Here is a 24,038-nt window from a genome sequence, read left to right on the forward strand (position 1 = left end):
ATAGAATAGAATAGAATAGAATAGAATAGAATTTTTATTGGCCAAGTGTGACTGGACACATAAGGAATTTGTCTTGGTGCATATGCTCTCAGTGTACAAAAAATAAATAAATAAAATTATCTTTTGTTGTACAAGTTGAAGTTTAAGGTCCATTGACAGTCTTGGTATAAAAATGAAGTCACTTTCCCATTGTCTAGACAAGATAGGAGCATCTAATTCTTTATTCCACTCATTTCTTAGTATCTGTAAAATTCTAAATTTCCCTCACTAATATGGTTTTTTTTTTTATGACGGTGTATTTCTATTAAGTTCAGGATGCAGTATTTCATTGAAATCTATTACCACCTTTATCATTCAAATATTTAAAACTTTCTCAAAACATAATAGGACAATTTAAATTAGGTGCATAGGCATTAACCATCGCTATTGCAGTCCCTTCAATTAATACAAGTGACCTCTATTCTGCAAGAGTCACTGAATCTCTCTTTTCATTGCCAGAAGTTCCTCAGTAAAGCAACAGCATATAATAGGGCTCTAATCTATAGCCTGATTCATCTCTGAATCCTAGAGATTCATAAAAGCTTCAGGCGAGTTGCCTATCAATTGCCAATAAAATCTGCAAAGCAGCCAGGAATCTCTCTGAATCCATCAATCTTTACAAGGAGATCGACTTTAATGTACAGAGTAATCTCTGCAGTTGCACTGAGCTTCCACTATTGTTACCTTGATGGGCAGTTATAGTGCATAGTAAATTTACTTATACCTGCAGATAAATTTGCTGTATCTTAATCCAGTATTCCCCAACTGGGTGATCTAAATGTGTTGGGATTATAATTCCCATGATTCCTAGCCAGTAAGATGGAGAAGGCCAGAATCTTTCTTAATTTTTTCCACAGATTTCTTTATAAATATTCTAGCAATGCCTACCTTCATCACTTAAAACAAAACATTTTGTAAATTAAAACATTAATTTACGAAAATAAGATTTATATTTTAAAATGCAAATCTAGCTCAATGATTCAGATTTTTCCAATTAAAATGAAGGAAGCAATCCTAAACCACTCATATGTACCATATGTTAAAATAAAATCAATATTAAAAAGCTATTTGCAAAATAAGAACAATAGAACATCTCAATAATAAACTATATTTTATAATTTTTAAAATTATGTATTATTTTGTTCATCAGATGATCCATAATTCACGTTACTGAATCCATAATTCTTACCTGGGATTAGTAAGATTGTAACAAGATTTCCAGATCTGCAACATATGTTTACAAGTAAGAAGTGCCTCATCGGGGCCCCTGCAGAGTGATTCCAATTTGACTTTGGAAAACAATAATCTAAGAGAAAACAAATATTAAAGCTTCTTTATATTTTTATACAGTGCCATTATTTTGCACTTCCAATGGAAATAATACCGTTTTAAAGTAAATTCATGAAAAGGTAGAACAAGGAGAAATAGAATTGCATTTATTTTTATTATAAAACAATTGCATTTAGACATTTGTTTCAGTATGTCTAAATAATATATAATGTAATGTGTAGAAAGACAGCTGTAGGGTATCTACAGAACAAAGAAGAAGCTCGGAAGCAGAAAATCACATTCTTACTCATCAAGAGTGAAGATTATAGGATACCATCAGGAAAAATGAAAAACGAATTTACAATCTCTCCCAACATCACAGCTGGATTAGCTCAATGTCATGTTGAGCATGTGTAGAAGCAGAAATAATTATTACTCACATAAAATTTTCTGGGTATTCACTCAACGCCATGTCAATGATATTCAGAGCATCATGGTAGTGTTTCTGAGCTGACAGCAAGAGGGCAAGGAGATGTAAAGAATTAGCATCATCACCTTGAAGCTGCAGAGCCTGACGAACGTAACCCAAAGCTTCTGGTATCTAGTTAAGATAAAAACTGAAAGGAATTATTACCACAACACGTATTTTTAGAATAATTCTATTACCCATATGGATAATAACAACAGCAAGAAGGAATGGAAAGTAGTCCTAAATACATGTTTACTTTTTGGAGGAAACATTTCACTAGAGAGCTTGCTTACAGATACTAATGATTTTGTTATCCATTAAGCTATAAGAAGTATGTACCCAGTCTTGCTAAAATCAGATTTAAAAATAAACTTTCCCTTAGCATTGTAAATTCAAGGTACATCAGTATTACTTAAATACATGAAATGTACCTGTTTCAGGTTTCAAAATTCTGCAATTTAATTTTTTAAAGATCTTTCATTGTTTATTTTCTCAGAATGCATTTGGCTTGGGCCCTTTCCATGTTCTAGTACTATTCAAAAAGAAAATAGTCTTAACAAAGACAAAGCAACATCCAAATGTCATGATTTTGGGATAGGGGCATTAAAGGTAGAATAAAAAGATGCATGGACTGAAGACTTTGTACTTTGTACTCTAATCTTTACTAGAAAATGAATTATTTTATGTAATATATACAAATAAAATACAAAACTTGAAAATTGAATCCTATATGAAATATAATGTTATTTTTCTACCCTAACACTGAATCAGCAAGAAGGAATGTAGGCATACAAAAGTGATCGATAAAATATTCCTGATATTTTGTACAGCAATTTTGAAATGTATAAATAATTTCATTTGGAAACAGGAACACAGTGGATATTAAAAGCACTTCAATTAACAATTGTATTTACTGCCAATCAATGTTAACAATGTTACTGATTTTTAAACCTACCTGTCGAGAAATAGCAAACTGTAAAGCTAAATAAAAGGCTGCCAGATGATCAGTTGGAGACAAAGTATGTGCCCTGAAAATAATTAAGATATATTAGATTTATTGGTATTACATTTATCTAGATCATTTGTATTGCATCCTGGAAAACTGTCTTCAGTTGTAATGTGACATTGGATGGATTTTCAATGTTACTTCCTTTCTTCCTTTATTGATAGCTTAACACACTAGAAGTTTGTTGTTTCTGACACCCAGGCAGTTGTACTTCCTAATCAAATAAGCCCTCCCTCCCTCTCTTCCTTCCTGTCAGTTATTATTTTTTTACCTATTTTCCCTGGTTGTTTCAAGATGTCAGGGCCTTAATTATGAAATCCAGTTGAGTGACTATGAGCCAGTCACTCCCTCTCAGCCTAATCTACCTCACAGGGTTGTTGTGGAGAAAAAAGGAGGAAGAAGGTATGTTGGATATGTTTGTCACCTTGAGTTATTTGTAAAAATAAAAGGTGGGATACAACCAACCAACCAACCAACCAACCAACCAACCAACCAACCAACCAAATGTCTAACATTCTCCAATGTCAGAGGGATTCTTATGTTTCATAATTAAGTAATAAAGGGTGTTTTAATATTTTGTTCAGATTTTTAAAAGTGAATTAAAAATCTGATAAACAGACTGCTCACAGAATTAATAACATAATACAGAGATTTTCTTTTATAGATTACTGTTTCAGAAATCTAACTAAATCTAGCAATGAAAGAAAGGTGATTACCATCTGGCAGCTACCTAGTATTATGTCATCATCATCAGTTTAAAATCTCAAGAAATAATCCAGATTAAATATTACTTGCATAAATGGTTGCTGACATCTATGCCAGATGACTACAACGATATATTTATAGGAAGATGGGCATACATGACACAGCCTGTACTGATACAAATTCATGATTCACGTTTCAAAGGATGTTCTCCTAACCTCTTTTCTTTGGTAAAGACAAAGTAAAAAATTATCCATAAGGAATTCTGTATATTGGAATTAATTATATAAGAACAGTACTAATATAATGTTTTTATATAATTAATTCTATAATGCAATGAGATAATACCTGCTCTCCCTCAGAGTTCTTGTAACAAAAATATTATGTCCTGATATTCATCACCACTGTGTTTGTCTTTATGTGGGTGTGTTACTTCCCATCAAGCAAAGCCAAAGGTGCATACAGTTAATGCCACCACATTTGTTTAACAACTGTGGCAAAAGAGTGCGACTCACTTAGCAATAGAAAATCTGTCCCAATTGTGAGTTAAAGTCAAGGATTAGCTATATCTCAGTCCCAATTGCCATTGTAATCTGAAGACTACCTATATGGATACTGAGTTTAAATGGGAAGAGTAGTGGGACCAAGACTACATTTTACAAGTAATTATCCCCTCTCCTACTATTCACTTCCTTCACATGTTACAGACAGTCACCTTTTAAAACTTTATCTGGAATATCCAGGAAACATGAAAGAAAAACTTTTGTTGAATAGGTCTCTTCTTAATATCGTAAGAAACATACTTAAGACTCTTAATGTTGATTAAAATGGGATATTGTGCATCTTGCAAATAACTGATATCCCCATTAGGAATACATTTTTAACTGTTTATAGCTTAAAACATTTACCTGATTCTAACCTTACCTTTAATGCAGGAAATATTATTTTTAACAGAATAATCACATTTGCCGCCCTGAGTCTTCGGAGAGGGGCGGCATATAAATTGAATTAATTAAATTAAATTAAATTAAATTTTTGTTTAATTGATATATTACTATTCTCACTAGTATTATTATTAAGAATAATACTAAGAATAAAATAAACTTTATTTAAGAATAAAAGCATATATTCTACTAATTCTCCACTGTGCTGCTCCAGAGCTATGCTTTGTTTAAAAAGAAAAAAATCTGATACAAGAATTGTTCTTTAAACAAAGGTTGAGCAAATGTTATTTTCTATTAGCTGATAACAAAAATATCTTTAATGAAATAAGAGGTAATCTGTTGGAATCAGATTGGATTTGCCCGCTTTACTTGATGAACCAAATTCTAATACAATATGCTCTCTACTCCCAGAGATTAATCCATATTATATAATCGTTTATAAACATATTCATTTCAAAAATACAGTTTTCATTATCTACAGCTTAGCAAAAAGTTTACCATCCACTAACCTTTGAAATGCTAGAAGAGCCTTTCGCTGCAGGACCTCTTGGATTCCTCTCAAAGAAGCTAAAGACATAATTCATTAGTGATATTTAAATGGACATTTAATTAGTGATATTTAATTATCAAACCAATTTTAATAATCTCATAAATAGATACATGAAATTTACTTACCATCTGTAGCTTGTAGGCTGTAGGTCAATCCTAGGGCTAAAAAACCTTTGGCTTTGAATTCTGATGTTTTGTCCCCCACATCAACCACCATTCTGGCAAATCTTTCTGCCTCTTCTAACTAAAAACAGATTGTCATAGGAAAAATGGCAGAATTTACTAATTCAGAATTCACTGTTTAAATCAGATTGACCAATATCTACTAGAATTCAAATTATTCTAATTTAAAATCAAGATCCCCAAACCATATCACAAGTGCCAAAGGTAGCAAAGAGTATAGAAATAAACATGGTTATCAACACCATTCCCTTTCTTATACATGCAACATTTCACAAGTTGAAGAACAGACCAAGATGATGCCAAGAAATGTGGGAACAATTTCAATGTTCCTATACATTTCTGGATGGCATCATCTCAGTATCCTAACATGAAGACTTATAGAGAGAAAAAGTACTCAGATGGCTTAGAAGGTTCAAGTCAATCCCCACAAAAGAATGAACTAAATTAGTCCAAAAATCAGGAGCTCAAAAGACAATGAAGGGACTGGGTAAAAATTTGCCTGAGGTGCACATAGGAATCAAGTTATCCAAGTAAATAGTATGAATGAAATGTAAGGCTACCCGTTACCAATTTTGTATTGTAGGAAATCGATTAACTTTCTATGTGAACTTCGATGTGTCTGTTGACTAAATTCCTTCCAGTTTCAGTAAGCACTTGTTACCAATTTTTCCAATCAAGGCATGATAATACAGGCAACTATTATCAACTGACTAAATAGAGGAACTAAAGTGTTACCTTTAAATCTAAGGTAACAGATCAGTTTAAAATAATAAATTCCAGGTTTTCTTTTCATAGCCAAATTACTCACTTTCTGTTACTACACATATTACACACATGCCATCACAAATATGCATTCTAAAAGAACTTCCAAAGATGCAGTATTTATAAGCCAGGTTAGAACTCTTTATGAAGTATAATTATAAAAGCATTCCCCAAACCTCATGGATGTGTGAACCATAATATTAATCATGTTTGAAACTGACCCACAGCATTTTGAACATAGAACCAAGTACCAAAATAGTCTGGAGCCTTAAGGTTTAAAATGTTTGTTAAAAAGCATATTCTTTCCAGCCTTACATGGTTTTGAAGATATAATACACTGACCAGTAATACACTAAAACTAATGCACTTAGTAGAACAATGCAGAATTTTAAAAAACCCAAAACAAAGCAGGATATATACATATGTCCTTAAATACTTAATTCTTCATTTTTCAGATGACTAACAAAAAAACTTACCCAATGAAGAGTTCCCATACATAATTTAGCAGCAAGAAGTGGAATCGTAGGATCATCTGGCTTCAACCGAATACATTCTTTTAAGACTTTCACAGCTCGAGCAGACTATATAAAAAGGGTGTTAGAAAATAAGACAGTGAGGAAGTAGCAAAATGTGCTATTTCAATTTGCTACTTTAAACCATTCCAAGATATAATTAAAAAAAGATGCAATGCATTTTATTCAAGAAGGAATTGGGTTTGATTTTGATTGCTGTCCAGCAACTACTAATCAGATTTGAATTTTTACACAAAGTAGCATTGTGTAGCATATAAAAATGCCAAGAGTTTAGACTTATTCTAATGAAAATTTTAAAAAATGTTTGAGAAGTAAATGAAAAAGGCTAAATAAGGATTCTCTTATATAGAAAAAATGAGCCTGGTGGCTCAGCAGACTGATAGCATTGTGATTAACACCAGCTGTTTGCAATTACTGTAAGTTCGAATCTCACCAGGCTAAAGGTTGACTCAGCCTTCCATCCTTTCTAAGGTAGGTAAATTGAGAACCCAGTTTGTGGGGGAAATAAACTGACTTTGTATAAATATACAAAAGTATGAAGGCTATTGCTTAACGCATTGTAAGCCGCCCTGAGTCCCCGGAGAAGGGCGGCATATAAATCAAATTAAAAAAAAATAAAAATAAAAAATAAAATGAAATGAAAAGCAAGTTATAAATGATGTGAAAAGATTGAAACATTTTAAGGAATAAATTGTTACAGATTAACAGAGTTGGAAAGGACCTTGCAGGTCATCTAGTCCAACTCCCTGCCCAAGCAGGAGATCCTACATCTGCCTCTATCTCCTGATTGTGAGGCAAGAGCTCCAGCTCTAGTAGATTTTTATTTTATTTTTTATTTTATTTTATATTGGATTTCTATACCGCCCTTCTCCCTGAGGACTCAGGGCGGTGTACAGCCAGATTAAAAAACATGCAGAACAAATATTAAAAACAATTAAAAGATATATAAATTTGGCCCAATTAAAACTCATTACCAATTAAAAACGTTTAAAACATTTAAAAAACAGTTAAAAATTTCATCTTAAGCCAGCCCGGCTTGTTTAAATAGATGGGTTTTAAGGGCGCGACGGAAGGCACTGAGGTCTTGGATTCTCCGTATCTCTGGGGGGAGCTGATTCCAGAGGGTAGGTGCCCCCACAGAGAAGGCTCTCCCCCTGGGGGTCACCAGCCTACATTGTCTGGCTGATGGCACCCCGAGGAGGCCCTCTCTGTGGGAGCGCACGGGTCGATGGGAGGTCGTTGGTAGCAGCAGGCGGTCTCGAAGATAGCTAGGCCCTATGCCATGGAGCGCTTTAAAGGTGATAACCAACACCTTGAAGCGCACCCGGAAGACAACTGGGAGCCAGTGCAGCTCGCGCAGGAGCGGTGTTACATGGGAGCGCCATGCTGCTCCCGTCACTACCCGCGCTGCTGCGTTCTGGACCAGCTGGAGCCTCCGGGTGCTCCTCAAGGGGAGCCCCATGTAGAGAGCGTTGCAATAGTCAAGGCGAGAGGTGACGAGGGCGTGAGTGACTGTGCACAGGGAATCCCGATCAAGAAAGGGCCGCAACTGGCGGATCAGGCGAACCTGACAAAAGGTCCCCCTGGTTACAGCCGTCAGGTGTTCCTCCAAGGACAGCTGCATATCCAGGAGGACTCCCAGATTGCGAGCCCTCTCTGTGGGGGCCAATGACTCGCCCCCAATAGTCAGTGATGGAGTCAACTGACTATATCGGGATGCCGGGAGCCACAGCCACTCAGTCTTGGAAGGGTTGAGCTTGAGCCTGTTCCTCCCCATCCAGATCCGTACAGCCTCCAGGCACTGGGACATCACTTCAAGGGCATCATTGGGGTGGCCTGGGGTGGAGATGTACAGCTGGGTGTCATCAGCGTACTGGTGGTATCTCACCCCAAAGCCACGGATGATCTCACCCAGCGGCTTCACATAAATGTTGAACAGGAGAGGCGAGAGGACCGATCCCTGCGGCACTCCACAAATGAGAGGCCTCGAGGTCGACCTCTGCCCCCCTGCCAACACAAACTGCGACCGGTCGGAGAGAAAGGAGGAGAACCACCGCAACACGGTGCCTCCCACCCCCAACTCTTCCAGCCGGTGCAGCATGATACCATGGTCGATGGTATCAAAAGCCGCTGAGAGGTCTAACAGGACCAGAACAGAGGAACAACCCCTGTCCCGAGCCCTCCAGAGATCATCAACCAACGCGACCAATGCCGTTTCTGTGCTGTGCCCAGACCTGAAACCCGACTGGAACGGATCTAGATAAGATGTTTCCTCCAGGAATTGCGGAAACTGTCGTGCGACCACACTCTCAACAACCTTCGCCATAAAGCGAAGGTTGGAGACAGGACGATAGTTGGCCAATATTGCCGGATCCAGGGACGGCTTCTTGAGGAGAGGCCTCACCACCGCCTCTTTCAAGGCGGTGGGGAAGTAACCCTCACTCAACGAAGCGTTGATAACACCCTGAAGCCAGCCTCGTGTAACCTCCCGGGAAGCCAGTACCAACCAGGAGGGACACGGGTCCAGTAAACATGTGGCCGCACTAAGTCTCCCCAAAATCCTGTCCACATCATCAGGAGTCACAGCATCAAACTCCTCCCAGATAACATTCTCAAGACTATTCCTCGTCACCCTGCCCTGATCTACCCAGTCAGAGTCCAAATCCCCCCGGATCTGGGCGATTTTGTCATACAGGTATTGTCCGAAATCCTCCGCCCTGCCTTCTAAGGGATCCTCCCGCACTCCCGGATGGAGCAGGGCGCGGGTCACCCTAAACAGGGCGGCCGGACGATTCCCTGATGACGCAATAGAGGCGGAAAAGTAGTTAGACTTTGCCGTCTCTATCGCCACTAGGTAGGCCTTAATATGCGACCTTACCAGTGTTCGATCAGATTCAGCGAGACTGGCCCTCCAACCGCTCTCCAGGCGTCTTTTCCGGCGCTTCATTTCCCTCAGCTCCTCAGTAAACCAAGGAGCCGCACGGGATCGGCATCGGGTCAGAGGCCGCAAAGGCACAACTCGGTCCAAGGCCCCACCAGCCGCCCGATCCCAGGCGGCTACCAGGTCCTCGGCCGAGTCATGTGCTAGCTCCTCAGGAAATGGCCCAAGCTCCATCTGGAACCTATCAGGATCCATCAGGCGCCTGGGGCGGATCCATCTAATTGGATCCGCCTCCCTGCGGCGAGGGGTCGCGGTTCGAAGATCTAGGCGAAGGAGTGAGTGGTCAGACCATGACAAGGGTTCCATGTCTATATCCCCTATAACAAGACCACTCAACCACTGGCCAGAGACAAAAATCAGATCCAGAGTGTGACCTCCCCTGTGAGTAGGGCCATGAACTAACTGGGTCAGGTCCATGGCCGTCATGGAAGCCATGAACTCCCGAGCCACCTCAGACGTTTCACCGACGGATGGCAAGTTGAAATCACCCATGACTAAAAGCCTGGGTGTATCTACTGCCACCGTGGCTATCACGTCGAGTAGCTCAGGTAGGGCTGTTGCCACGCGGCAGGGAGCCAGGTACGTAAGCAACAAGCCCATCTGAACCCCACGGCCCCACCTCACAAGGAGGGACTCACATCCGGCTATCTGAGGCACAGTGGTCTCCCTCGGACCCAGATCCTCGTTAATAATAACCGCCACCCCCCCGCCCCTCCCCTGAGCCCTCGGCTGATGGAATGCTCTGAAGCCTGGTGGGCACATTTCAACCAGAGGGACGCCACCCTCCGGGCCCAACCAGGTCTCCGTAATACCCGCCAGGTCCGCTCCTCCCTCTTGTATAAGATCGTGGATGAGGGGGGCCTTATTGACCACGGACCTGGCATTGCACAGCATCAGCCGAAGGCCCAGCTCCTGAGTATCTAAGCCACCTAGTATCCGAGCAGAGCCTTGGGGACCGGGGCAAGCAATTGCTCTCAGACAGCAAGTGCGAGCCCCCAGCACCTGATGTGGTCCCCAGCTCCCGCCATATCTGCCCCTCCCATTCACCGTGCCGATGGTACAGCCCTCATAGATATCGTCCCCCATCCCTTTCCCAATCCCTCGTCCCCCCGAATCGTTACCCTGTGCCGGGCACGGCTCTGACCCTGGTGGATTTCCCCCCCAATCCGCCCTAGTCGTCTTCCCAATATCTTTAAAAGAATAATTACAACCCCCTCCCCCAGAACCCCTTAAAATCTTTAAAAATTTCCCTAAAAAGCCCCATAAATTCTTCCTTGCTCCATGCCATCTCTCCGGACTCCAAAGTCCGTCATCGAGATAGGCCCTCGATAATGTGGGGGGCCAAATCTGCGAGAGGGGAGAAACTCGCAGGGCGAGGAGTTCCGACACCGAGTACATATAGCTATCAGGGGAAACAGTCCAAGGGTGGGGGACCACTGATGTTATAAGCGTAGGGAAAATTCCAGTCCATGGTCAGGCTGCCAAGCTCCACTGTCCTCTCACGACAGTGGCTAAGGAGGTGCATATCATTCGACCCCGAAAGTTTCCAGGGTGGCCGTCTCTCACCAGGCCAATCCATGGAGACTTTGAAAGAAAGCTCAAGGGTGAGGATAGCCATATTCCGCCTCCTCGGCCCCATATCCATAGAACCAGATAGTGTAACTTGGAAAACAGTAAAGTACAGATGTGATTAATGTGAGCATAAGCGTGAGGCCTGTATTTATGTCTGATAGTTGGGAAAAAAAGTTGCTCCCTTATACCAGGGAGCAAGAGTTGCAAAATTATAGAGGGGAGGGATGCATCTAGTACTGTGTTTGACAAAATACTAAATGAAAGGGCTTTTGGATAGGCAGGGAGAATGAAGACCACATTTTTGCTCTTCAGTAGCCATCAAGATACATATGAATTATGAAAAGGTATATTATGTTCATTTAGAAAAAGCTTATGATAATTGAATTATGAAGTATTTTACACACATGTGGAGTTGAAGGTTGGCTGTTGAATGTGGTAAGAACAGCATAACATACAATAAAGCAGGTATGAGAATAAATGCAATGTTTAACAAATGTCCCAACATTGAGTAAGGCAAAAAGACGATTGATGTGTGATATTATCTTGATTTTTAATGCTGGGTTAAGCTGACAAGCCAAATGATTTGCAGTGAATGTTAGATTGTATGATGCAGTGAGGAGTATAGATCTAAATACTATATACAGATCAAGAATTTTGTTTCTGAGAAGAGAAATGGAATGAATGATTGCAATTTATACATATATGGCAAAAAATTCCAGTAAGTGGTATCTTGGTATATAGAATGTTTATTAAATATGCAGAAATGGAGAATGTTTTACAATGGCTAGATGTGCATCACAGGTTAAATGTAAAGATATAAAGCACCCTTTCCGAGCCACTGGTCGTAATTTGAGGACTACCTGTATTTAGGAGCAATGAAACACAATATTTCAAAGAAGGAAAAAAAGAAACACAAAGAAATTTGTGCTACATCTACTTTTCTACTCTAACCAGTAGATGTCTACAGTTTGTTGGTGTTAGGATATGGTTTGAGCCTAACAAGTTGTCCAGGCAATATATGTGTTCTGTGACTTTAATATGAATATATATTGTATGACTTTAAAGTTTTACTGCTGATTCATTGTAATGCTGAGTCATGCTGTAATTAGTTGTGAACGTATTTAAGAAAGGTACTGTAACGTATTCAGTTGATGATAAGCTACTATTGTGTGAGGAGTGCTATCCATTGTGCTATCATCGTTGGATGGATCTGCTACCATCGTGGTTTGTGAACCAGAGTGAGTTTGTTATTCTAACCAACTTCTGTTTGTGTGGTAAGAAGATTTTTGTATCACTGGACTGATTTAACTGGCAAAGACTTGGATTGATTTAAGACTATGAGATTGTTTTTTCACTATAAAGTAAACTTTTGATAAACCAGTTTGCACATCTCTTATTCATTGCTCTCAGCAATGTTTCTCTGTGCTCTACACTCTGCTGGTTGGTAACACAACAACAATATCCTTAACAGTTGGCTCAACAGATAAACAGAGCTAGAGCTGCCATTCTGTACACAGTTATGAAAATGAAGGCTTATATAACACAAAGAGTGTATGCAGGATTATAGCCTACTTTGTTGCCATTAGCAGCCAGTAATAAAACAAAATTTGCAAAGAAACTTACTTTTCCTGCTGCCATTAATGAAAGTGCAAATTGATACCAAAGATGGAATTCTTCAAAGGCAAATTTCATAGCCCGTTCCAAACACTGCAATAAAATTGAGAATACAGATCATTAATAGGTATAAATTATTTAAACCAACACTACTCATATTTCTACACTGACTATATTAGCTGGTAATTACACTTACTGGCAAACAAAACAATGCTTGCAATTTTTGTTACAGAATATAAATATCATGCCAAGGTGCATGATGCAAATGACTGAAGACTTTGTTGTTGTCATATGCAAGTAAGAATGAAAGCCTGGGTTATTTTATGTGAGTGTAATGCAAACAATAGAGGAGAGAAGAGCAGGGGTATACTATAAAACTCATCTTTTGTCTTTAGGAAGTTTATTCAACTTTTTGACTCCATTTTCTCTGTCCATGTCTTTCTTTCAATTCATAAAATATTATTTATGTTACTTTATAGTGGAATTTCATGATGAAATTAACAACAGGAAAGGAAGATTCTCAAAAAACTTTAGATTAAAAAGTGAATTCCTTTTAGCTCAGCTTTAAATGTCCTAACAAACTAAACTTCTGAATCAACAGCTAACAGGTAGGCAATATATAAACCTATTCTATGGAACCTATGAAAACAGTTAACATAAAGGAAATGTTCATTAAATACATATAAAAAAGGGAGTTTCAACGCAAATGTCAGGTCACAAAGATAAGAAAGTGAGAAATGAGGTCATCTTCCCAACATATTTTTGTACAAAACAAAGCAGGGAATGATAACAAACACAATGATTCCCTAACAAGCACCTCAAACATTTTGATTGGATTCTTCTTCTTGTGCCATATCCGTCATCAGATGCTGGAGATCATGTTGGCGATTCTATTTTTATCAACAGCCGCATGAAAAAGTGCTGCCGAGTTTTGTCCAAACCAGTCCCTTAGATTTTGAAGCCATGATGTTTTTCTTCTGCCAGGACCTTGTTTGCCTTCAATCTTTCCCTGGAGGATTAAATGAAGTATGCCATATTTTTCCGGGTGTTGCATCACATGTCTGAAATATTCTAACTTTTGCTTTTTAATGGTTTTGATGATTTCCCTTGGCTTTCCCAGGTGGCTTATCACCTCATTTCTGATTTTGTCAACCCACCTTATATGTAACAGCCATCTGTAAATCCACATTTCAAATGCTTCTAGTCTCTTCAAGCGGCTTTCTGTCAGAGACCAACGCTCTACTCTGTAGAGCAGAATAGAAAAGATGTAACATCTGACAAGCCTGATTTTCAATCAGGCTTATGTCGTAGCTGCAGATGATCTTTTTTCATTTTGAAGAATGCTGTTTGAGCTTTCTCTATCCTTGTCTTTACTGTGGTGGTCATGTCCCAGCTTTCATGTAAATTAGAACCAAGGTAGGTGATCCTTTCAACTTTTTCTAGTGGTATTCTTTTCGAATTTATCAGTGGTAAATTAATGGGTTGTTTGCTGATGACCATGATCTTGGTTTTTGAGGTGTTAAGCTTTAAGCCGTATTTTTCAGATATTTCTGTCAATCTGTTGATGAGGAGCTGAAGGTCTTCATGTTTACTGGCAAGCAGAACTGTATCATCAGCATATCTTAAACTGTTGATCGAACACCGTTTACTTTTAGGCCAGCATCGATGTTTTCCAGTGCTTCGTTGAAAATTGACTCAGAGTAGTTATTAAACAACAGCGGGGACAGGATACAGCCCTGTCTGACCCCTCATCATATTTCTGCATCATCTGAATATTTTCGGCCTAGTCTCACATTTGCTACCTGATGCGAATATATTCTTTATGATTTGGGTGTTTTTGTCATCTAGTACCACTTGTTTCAGGATTTGATTGGATAGCATTTTTAAATTCAATGTTAGTTGACTTACTCAAATTCTGATTAATGCTTTTGCAACATTTTCAGCAACTATTTTATTGTAACATAATATACAATTATGTATATTAATTATGTATATTATGTATAATACGGCCATCCAGAGTTAGTTGGAACCAGGCGGTGCCTAAATTTAATTAAGGAAGCATCTAAATTCTATTTATGAATTCAATTATCTATATTTCAGCAGGAAAGAAATTTACCATACAAATTGAATGGATTTAGTAATTTGATAAGTTAAATTTCATCATGAGGGAAATAGAACTTGGAAGAGCAAGAAGGGCTCTTTCAAAGAAAGGGAAGCCATGAAAAATGGAACGAATGGGAAGCAGAGAAGCATGGATCAGCTATCCAGGAAAAAAGTTATGAAACAAAAATGACTACTACAGTTATATTTTTCAGTTCCTTTTCAGAACTAATTCTGATGATGATCCATAATGCTTACTTCCAGGGTAGGCACAGAATTTAGTTTCCAATTGGTAGCAGTAAAAGCAATAAAGAATTGATAGTTCTTAAAAAGAAATGTATTTACTACTACACAGAGACCCCATTACCCTTTCCAAAGACTTCTGACATGGGAGCATATTTCTCACAATCCACATTCAAAATATTATAAACTCATGTAAAATAAGAGCCACATATAGAATGGTTGAATTGGTGCATTCCAGAAGAAAAATGCTGGGAATACTGGAATATTCTGTGACCAGCACACAGAGTTTCAGTGTCCACAGTATACATGCTATTTTATAAAATTTAAAATTTAACTTTTAAAATTATTTCTATAGTTCCTTAATGCAATTATGTAGTTATTTACTCTGAAATAAACCCCATTATATTCAGGATTTCCAGCTTTTATAAAGCTGCTCTCACAAAAATATTTTTTTTAAACATAGAGATCTTTCTTAGCTAAATAGCACCCAATTCTGCTTTTATCGTAAGAAGAAAAAAAAACCCTTCCCCTAAAGTACGTAGCAATAAAGGCACAACTAATCTTCAAGCTTGTGATGGTGAAAGAAACCTTCAGTATAGGTAAGTCCTTGATTTACGATTAAGCCCAAAATTTCTGTTTGCTAAGCAAGTTTCTTGTTAAGTGAAATTTGCCCGATTTTACACCCTTTCTTGCCATAGTTTTGACACAATTAAGTGAATCACTACAGTTGTTGTTAAGTTAGCAATGCAGTTGTTAAATGAATCTGGCTTCCCCACTGACTTTGTCAGAAGGTTGCAGAAAGTGATCAGATGGTGCTAGAACACTGCAGCCTTCATAAATCCATGCAAAATTCCAAGCCTTTGAATTTTGATCACATGACCATGGTGATGCTGCAACAGTCGTAAGTGTGAAAAATGATCATAAATCACTTTTTTCAGTGCCGTTATAACTTCGGACAGTCACTAAACAAATGGTTGTAAGTCGGGAACTACAGGTACAAATATAACAGAGAATACTGGTATGCTTTGGAAATGGTGGGTTGACCCTCTGGGACCCTTTGAGTAGAGATTCATAAAGTCCTCACAATTCTTAGTTTACCTCCTCACATTCTGGGCGAAAGCCTATTTAATGCTGCATCAACCACTCTTCCCCAGATAATTTCCCCCCCCACCCCCCAAAATGAAGTAGTTTTTAAGGATATATACCCACATTCTATTTCAGAATATTCTAATTTGGGAGTATTATAGTGGCAAACTTCTATCCCACTTTTCTTCCTTTCTTTAAATGAAGCTCATAAGTCATGCCTGTGTTAAATTTAACGTCCTCTGACAATGAGAGTGATGATTCAATAAGAATCTTTATTATATACATCAACATTAAGAAGTTAGATGACAATTGAAAGCTGAAAGGAAAAAAGGGGAAGAAAAATGAGACTACATAGCTCATCCAGCAAAAGAGGGGGGGGGGAGAATTTATTCCAAACAGTCTAGATTTGATCTGCAAATCAGATTTATGTTTTCCTTTAACTCTTTCACGTCAATACCTTTTGAGATGAGATTTTTATTCAATCATTCAAGCATGTTGATAAAAGTATGGTTTTATATGTCGAGTGTCAAAAGCCCCTCGACAACACATCACCTTGATGGATGGTATTGAAGACCATGAAGGGATACGGAGAATACTGACGGATTCCAGCAACAAAACACGGTGGAGGGGGGTGTTGCATTAGGACACCATGTACAATAATAGTGGGTGATGGACTGAAGGCCAGAAGAGGGGGGGTGGAATGGGAACATAAATCAGCTGCTGAAGAGATAATGAAGAGGGAAGGGTGGAACGGGAACATAAATCAGCTGCTGAAGAGATAATAGTGCGGAGGGGAATGACGTCCTATGCCTGCGACGAGCATGAAAGGAACAAGCGGCAGCTTTGATTGTGACAGCTGTGAGAAATCACTGCCTGCCTAATGATAGTTAACTGTATCCATGCCCTATAAAACAGTACGGGTGGAGAGCTAGGGCGTCCTCTGTTGCCTCCATTAAACTGGGTTTTGGAACGAATCCTTGTTTTACTGTTGTCCTTGTGAAATGCCCAGTGCCATTGTTAAAAAGTAAGTCTTTAAAATAAAATGAGTAAAATACTATTTTTCAAGTGACAATCTCTTTAGCTATCACATAAATTACATTCAATCCTTTGCATTCTTATCATACTAAATTCTGTCAGGTTCTGTTTCTCTTATATCCATCAATATCAGTGAACATTCAACTGAACAACAGATAATCTGTTAAATGGTACACTGAATTGGTGAATTCTTTTTTTTAATTTATTGTTCAACAGGATTTGCATAAATCCAGAATGGGCTCATTTAGAATTTTGAAACCATGATATGAGCACCACTCCAAAATGTATTTATTTCTCAAATTTCTAGTTTATAGAATGAGCTCATTTAGAATTTTAAACCATGATATGAGCACCACCCCAAAATGTATTTATTTCTCAAATTTCTAGCTTATAAGAAGTAACTTTAGGCAGCATACAGCAATCAAATAAAACAATAAAAACATTAAAAAATAATAAAAATATAAAACAATCATCATTAAACATTAAAATACTATTGAAAATTAAAATATATACAAACTACAAGGCCAGAGAGAGTAAATGTATCAGCCACAATAATGGAACCATCTAAGAATGATAACCAGTTCCCTGGGATCCCAAGCCTGATGACATAATCAGGTTTTCAGGGATTTCCAGAACACTAACAGAAATGGAGCTTACCTGACTTTGGGTAGGAGAATATTTCATAAGGCGGGTGCCATGACAGAGAAAGCCCACCTCCTGGGACCACCAAATATAGGTCCCTAGCAGATGGTACCCACATCATGTCTTCTTTGCTAGATTTAAGGGCACAGGCTGAAGTAATCAGGGAGAAATGGTCCCTTAGATAATCTGGTTCTATGCCATAAATGGCTTTAAAGGTTAAAACCAGCACGTTGAATTGAATTTATCCAAAAGAATAAAATAAAACCAGGAGGGGGGGAGGATGCCTGACAGACATGAAGTAAGAGCTTCCAGTTATACATGTACACAAACCACACAGCATGCATCTAGCTTCATATGGATGCCAGGCCTTATTTTACAACTTACCTCTGAGAGCATTTCATATTGACCTCTTCTTCCCAAGGCAATGGTAAGCAAATCGTACACTACAGATGCACTTTGCAAACTGATAATACGGTCATTTTTGTGTTCTGGTATTCTGCTCAATACAGCATCACGATTAGCCTGAAAAACCATACCAAACAAGAAAAGTTTTGATGAGTATATAGGTGGCCCTTGTTTAACAACCACTCATTCAGCAACTGTTCAAACTTACTATGGTGCTGACTGAATGGTAATTACAACTGAACCTCATGCTTATAACATTGTAATATCCCACAGTCACATGACTGTGATTTCCAACCTTCCCTGTCAGCTTGCCACAAGCAAAGTCAAAAGGGAAATGCTCAGGAAGTCAGATATCCCAATCACATAAGGATCTTGCTTAATGACCTATGTGGTCCTTGCTTAACTACAGCAACTGGAACTGTTGCTGAGCAGCGCAGTCATGTGATTTTTCAACCTGTGATTGTATCATTTAACAACATAATTGCAAATTAGTGTTGTTAAATGAGGTAACAACCTGCAGCAACCTGCAAAAGACCATAAAGGAAAAAGAAGCATTATCTTCTTAGTATTGTCAGAAATGGGATACCTTATTCAGAAATGGAGAGTCATTAGTAACGAAATGGGACCAAAGACTGAATATAGGCAGAAATAAAAAAACAGCATACCTATTACACAAGAGGGAAGGTAAAAGGTTTGAGAACTATTTTTGTGAAAACCAGCTGCAAAAAGATAGTAAAACCTTAGTATAATCCATGCAGAATATTCTGACAAGGATAATAGTTTAAATCTTGACATGTATCCAGTTCCTTGTAGGTTAGCGCATCTATTCTACTGGTATAAGCCAAAGCTAGTCGAGTTGTTACAGATAGTCCACAACTTACAACCCGCCACTTAGCAACATCTGAAGTTAGGATGGATCTTCCTGGGTTTACCTGCAACATGGTTCTGAAGTCTTGATAGCCAGGTCTCTTCCTTGTGGTCACATGACTACATTTGGGTGCTCGGCAACTAGCCTCCTGAAGTCATGTGACCATGTTTTAAAATGTTTTTGCCAAAAATTGGAATCTACTTCTGGTTTTTGGCAAAACCAATCCATAGCTGATCACTGGTTTGCTTAACGACTGCAGCATTTGCTTAACAACCACCACAATAAAGATCATAAAATTGGGTCAATCACAAGGATGACTCTTTTTTTATGACTGTCACAATTTATGGCCATGATAGACAGGCCCTATTAAAGTCATAAGTTGAGGATTATTTGTACAGGTATGGAAGATACAAGTGGTGCAGATAATTGGTTGAGATCACATGTGTGCCTACAAGTACATTTATACACACATATACATCCACACAAGCATAAATACTGAAAGAAATGCAGAGGAAGCACATGGAGTACATGTACCCAGAGGGAATCATACCATGTTGTTTTCTTGCTTTGAATCCACATACTGCACACATGGTAGCCTATCTATGTAGATACACACTTAACTTTTGCTCTTGTTACAGCAAGTTACAATTTGTGAACTATTAAACAGTAAAATGCAACAGAAATAATATAAAAGGTGCTCATTTATAAAAAATATAACTCACCATGGATTCACTGATTAGTAGCAGCAACAAAGCTTCTTCAGTATTCTCTTGAGGACAAAAAATGCTGTTAAAAATTGAGCATTCATTATATTAGTCAACAAAATTGATTTACATGTAATAGTTAACAGTTGTGTCACATCTGCATATTCATGATGATCCAACTTGATATTTTGTTTTTGTAAAAGCAACTCAAATTATGGAAATGAAGCCATTTTTGAAACAGGTGTTTCAAAGTGTAACAATTTAGAAAAGCTCAAACAAATATGCTACTTTGGCAACTAAAACTACTCCTATTTAAAATGCTAATGTCATATTTTTATAATATTTAAATATTCATATATAGAGCTGTTCAGTGGTCTGAAGAGTACATTTTTCCTATAAATTTCTTTTATTCTTTTATAGGATAATTTCCTATAAATATTCTAATCAGAATATCTTGTATTTTTTTTGTTTTTAACCCTCTTAAATGACATTAAACCTGACCAAATTATAATTAACCACTCTACATTTTTTTTATTATTTATAATATTTGAAACTCAAGACCATTTAATAGGGACCTTTAACATGACTGGGAATGCAGGAGGCAGGCATCAGTCTGTGATGTTCTCTGATAATGGATACATTTTCAAGAAATATCTATAAAGAAACCAAGGAGCTCTGAAATGATTATATGGCGTCCATCGTATTCATCGTAGTGATCAGAGAAAAACATGATAAAATGTCAGCTCCTTAATAGTGACCCATCAGCCCTGCAGAACAGACCAGATCAGGAAAGAGACTTCATAAGACTACTGAAACTGAGAGAAAATGATGTTGGATTTGAACCTAGATATCTCCAGTCCTAGCTGAACATTTGAACTACTGACTATGGTATCTTAACCAGTTCTCCATACTGGCAACACATTCCATATCAATATTTTAGAGAATGCATAATTCAGAATATTAAGAAATTTGAGAAAAAAGTTTATTTACTTAATGAAAACATAGGCAGTGAATAGCAAGCATACTGAAATAAAATCTGATCACCTATAGGAAATACTTAGAATTTTTCCTAATAAAATTTAAATCCTGCATTCAACCTGATTTGCTTTATACTTAAGAGATTTATTAAGAGACGAATTCTTGGCATCACCTGACAGGACAAATTTCCAAATAGCGCAGTCTTGGAACATGCTGGAATTTCTAGCATGTATACACTATTGAAACAGAGATGTCTACACTGGCTGGGACATGTCGTGAGAATGGCTGATGGTCGGATTCTGAAAGATCTCCTGTATGGAGAATTAGTGAAGGGAAAGCGCCTCAGAGGGAGACCACAGTTGTGATATAAGGATATCTGCAAGAGGGACCTAAAGGCCCTGGGAATGGACATTAACAACTGGGAAACCTTGACCTCCGATCGTTCAGTTTGGAGGCTAAAGACGCAGCATGGCCTTCTCCAATTCGAAGAGACACTTGTTGGGCAGGCTGAGGCAAAGAGGATGTCCCGGAACCAGTGAAATCTGGGGGCTGGGCAGGGGACAGAATTTATCTGCCCTCAGTGTGGAAGGGATTGCCACCCGCGAATTGGCCTTTTTAGTCACACTAGATGCTGTTTTAGGACCTCTTTCCAGAGCACACGATACCATAGTCTCTTGAGACTGAAGGATGCCAATGAAGAGATGTACAAAATATTTAAGTTTTGAACTTTAATCCTATTTAGAACTCAAAACAATTGTTTTAAGTTCACAACAAACAGTTTTGAATTATAAGATGATTAATATTTGCTGCTGCGTATAACTTACAAATAAACATTCAGACATCCAGCCATGCACATTTTAGATAGATTTAGTTATTGCAACAGCTCTGTTAAAATTCTTTAATTTTCAACATGGCTAAGATAAAGGCAATCCCCAGTGATCTCACATATAATCAGTGTGTTTTAATCTGCCAGGAAAAGGGAAAAGACCTTTTTGAGAGGCTTTGAAAACTGCACTGCTGACCCAAACAGAATGGTAACTGAAACGTATCGCTAATAAATCTGCTTTGTTATATAGCTGAATGAGTTTTAATGCCAATTTCTACCACAGGAAGCATACTTTAAAAACAGATGTGTCTGTCCTTATCATTCACATTTCATGTTTTACCTAAAAAAGCTTTTAATTCTGTTTTCCATTTCTACTTTTCTCCACAGTAACTTATCCTTTGCACTCTTCTTTCATCTTTTCTACTTGCCCTGTGTACACACAGTTAATACAGTTAAGGAACTGTGCCCATACACTGTGTTAATCTTATTTAAATAGCACAAATCATATGAACTTATTATATTCTAACATACTTTTCTCCTGAATACACGCGAGGTCTTCTGCTAAGAGCATAACTTTTAGTGTTTGCAGCTTTCCAGAGTGGATCGTTTAAGGGTGATTGTTGAGGAGGGTCATCCAGAGGGTGCCAGTAACTCTGTTCACACATGCCTCGTAGCAAAATTTCAGCTAACTGCCTTGCTATTGTCTGTTAGGAAGAAAAAAGAAATCACCACCACCACAATGCTTAGAATAAACAAAAGCAGGATGCAGAACTTGTGTATAACAGGAAACAACTTACTCCTTGAAGTCCTTGTGCACTGTACAACTTTATTCAATAATCGATGGTATACAAATGGGGTGTATGTAGAATATATCATACTTTTCGGAGTACAAGCCACACTTCCCCCCCCAAAAGTGGGTGGAAATGTCTGTGCGTCTTATACAGCGAATGTTGCAGAAGCCCTGCCCACCTGCTGGGCCCCACCCTTCGGCCTCTGCCTCCCAGCAATTTATCTCCTTGCAGCAAACAGCATGGTCAGCTTCAGCACAGCCTGATTTAGCACAAGCAGCTAATTGGCAGTTAGATTGGCCTCCCAGAATACTGCCTATCAGTTGTTCCAGGCTGCAGGGATTGCTGCCACCCATTGGCGCCATTGCCACCCATCGCCACTGCCACCTATTGCCGCCTCTGTGGCAATTTTTTGTCCTCCGTGCATCCCATTTTTGGCCTCCGCGTGCCCCATTTTTGCCCGTTCCAGGAGAAAGAGATAGGTGGCACCTGCAGCCTGGAACAGGCCAAAAATGGGGTGCTATGAGGCTGGAAATGTGATGCGCAGAGGCCAAAAATGGGGCTGGCAGAGGCAGTGATAGCACCAATGGGCGGCGACAGTGCCAATGGCCGGAGACGATCCCCACAGCCTGGAACAGCTGATAGGAAGTATTCCAGGAGACAGATTTAACCGCCAATCAGCTGCTTGTGCTAAATCAGGCTGTCCTGAAGCTGACCACACTGTTTGGTATTTGCTGCAATGAGGCAAATTGCTGCAAGGCAGGGGCAGATTTTTTTTTTCTTGTTTTCCTCCCCAAAAGCTAGGTGCGTCTTATACTTCAGAGCATCTTATAGTCTGAAAAATACAGTAATGTCCAGAATAAAATATAGCCTAAAGAACAAACTCACCAATGTAACCATTAAAAGTTTCAAAAAGCAATCAATTATATCATATGTACAAATAATTCGTTCTTCACATTCTTATTTTTAAGCAGCCAAAAAATTACCATCTATATATCAGAGAATATCAATAAACTTGGGGAAAGCTATTAATTTGCAGAATTTTTTAAAAAGATGTTAGCCAAGTCAGTGACAGAAACCAAAGAGATCTGAATTTTAAAAAAACAGTGGGGAGAGAGAAATGATTTGAAATCAAGTATTTTATACTAGAATGGTTCTTATCTATTCATCAAAGTAACACCTTTTTTTATATGAAGCCATGTTTGCTACATAGGAGAAAGGCTTGGTTTGTCTTCTAAAAAATATAACTTCATATACCTGGCTTGTTTAATGAATTAGAATTTGTTTTCAAAGTATGAGTACATAAATATCACAGGGAAGCCAGTCAGGAACTATTTTCCTTTGGCACTAAAGATAAAACCAGGACCAGGACCACTTTATATAGATACTGAACTTTTCCAAATATGTTTATTTTTCTGCACATATTGTATTGTATTGTATTGTATTGTATTGTATTGTATTGTATTGTATTGTATTGTATTGTATTATTATATTATATTATATTATATTATATTATATTATATTATATTATATTATATTATATTATATTATATTATATTATTATATTATATTATATTATATTATATTATATTATATTATATTATTATATTAATTATTATTATATTATATTATATTATATTATATTTATATTATATTATATTATTATATTATTTATTTATTTATTTATTAAATTTATATCCCGCTCTTCTCCCCGAAGGGACTCAGGGCAGTGAACAGCCGAGAATTAAAATAACATACGATATAAAAGTTAAAATAATTA

General features: G+C 38.0%; 1 protein-coding gene across 4 annotated transcripts in view; it reads right to left on the reverse strand.

The window, feature by feature from the left end:
• TTC7B (tetratricopeptide repeat domain 7B) overlaps positions 1–24,038 on the reverse strand; it is a 108,506-nt gene that overhangs the window by 48,676 nt on the left and 35,792 nt on the right. For all 4 annotated transcript variants that reach the window (XM_070941291.1, XM_070941283.1, XM_070941276.1 and 1 more), the window contains 10 exons: positions 22,002–22,174; positions 19,685–19,748; positions 18,074–18,211; positions 12,593–12,676; positions 6,400–6,504; positions 5,105–5,222; positions 4,939–4,996; positions 2,733–2,805; positions 1,749–1,909; positions 1,229–1,345 (listed from right to left, as the gene is read on the reverse strand). In XM_070941291.1, coding sequence (XP_070797392.1) covers positions 1,229–1,345; positions 1,749–1,909; positions 2,733–2,805; positions 4,939–4,996; positions 5,105–5,222; positions 6,400–6,504; positions 12,593–12,676; positions 18,074–18,211; positions 19,685–19,748; positions 22,002–22,174 — 1,091 coding nt within the window. The remainder of the gene's footprint in view (positions 1–1,228; positions 1,346–1,748; positions 1,910–2,732; positions 2,806–4,938; positions 4,997–5,104; positions 5,223–6,399; positions 6,505–12,592; positions 12,677–18,073; positions 18,212–19,684; positions 19,749–22,001; positions 22,175–24,038) is intronic.

Source organism: Pituophis catenifer, unplaced genomic scaffold (genome assembly GCF_029215685.1).
Source record: "Pituophis catenifer annectens isolate HBS135680 unplaced genomic scaffold, rPitCat1.0.hap2 SCAF_1, whole genome shotgun sequence".
In the NCBI taxonomy this organism is placed as follows: Eukaryota; Metazoa; Chordata; class Lepidosauria; order Squamata; family Colubridae; genus Pituophis; species Pituophis catenifer.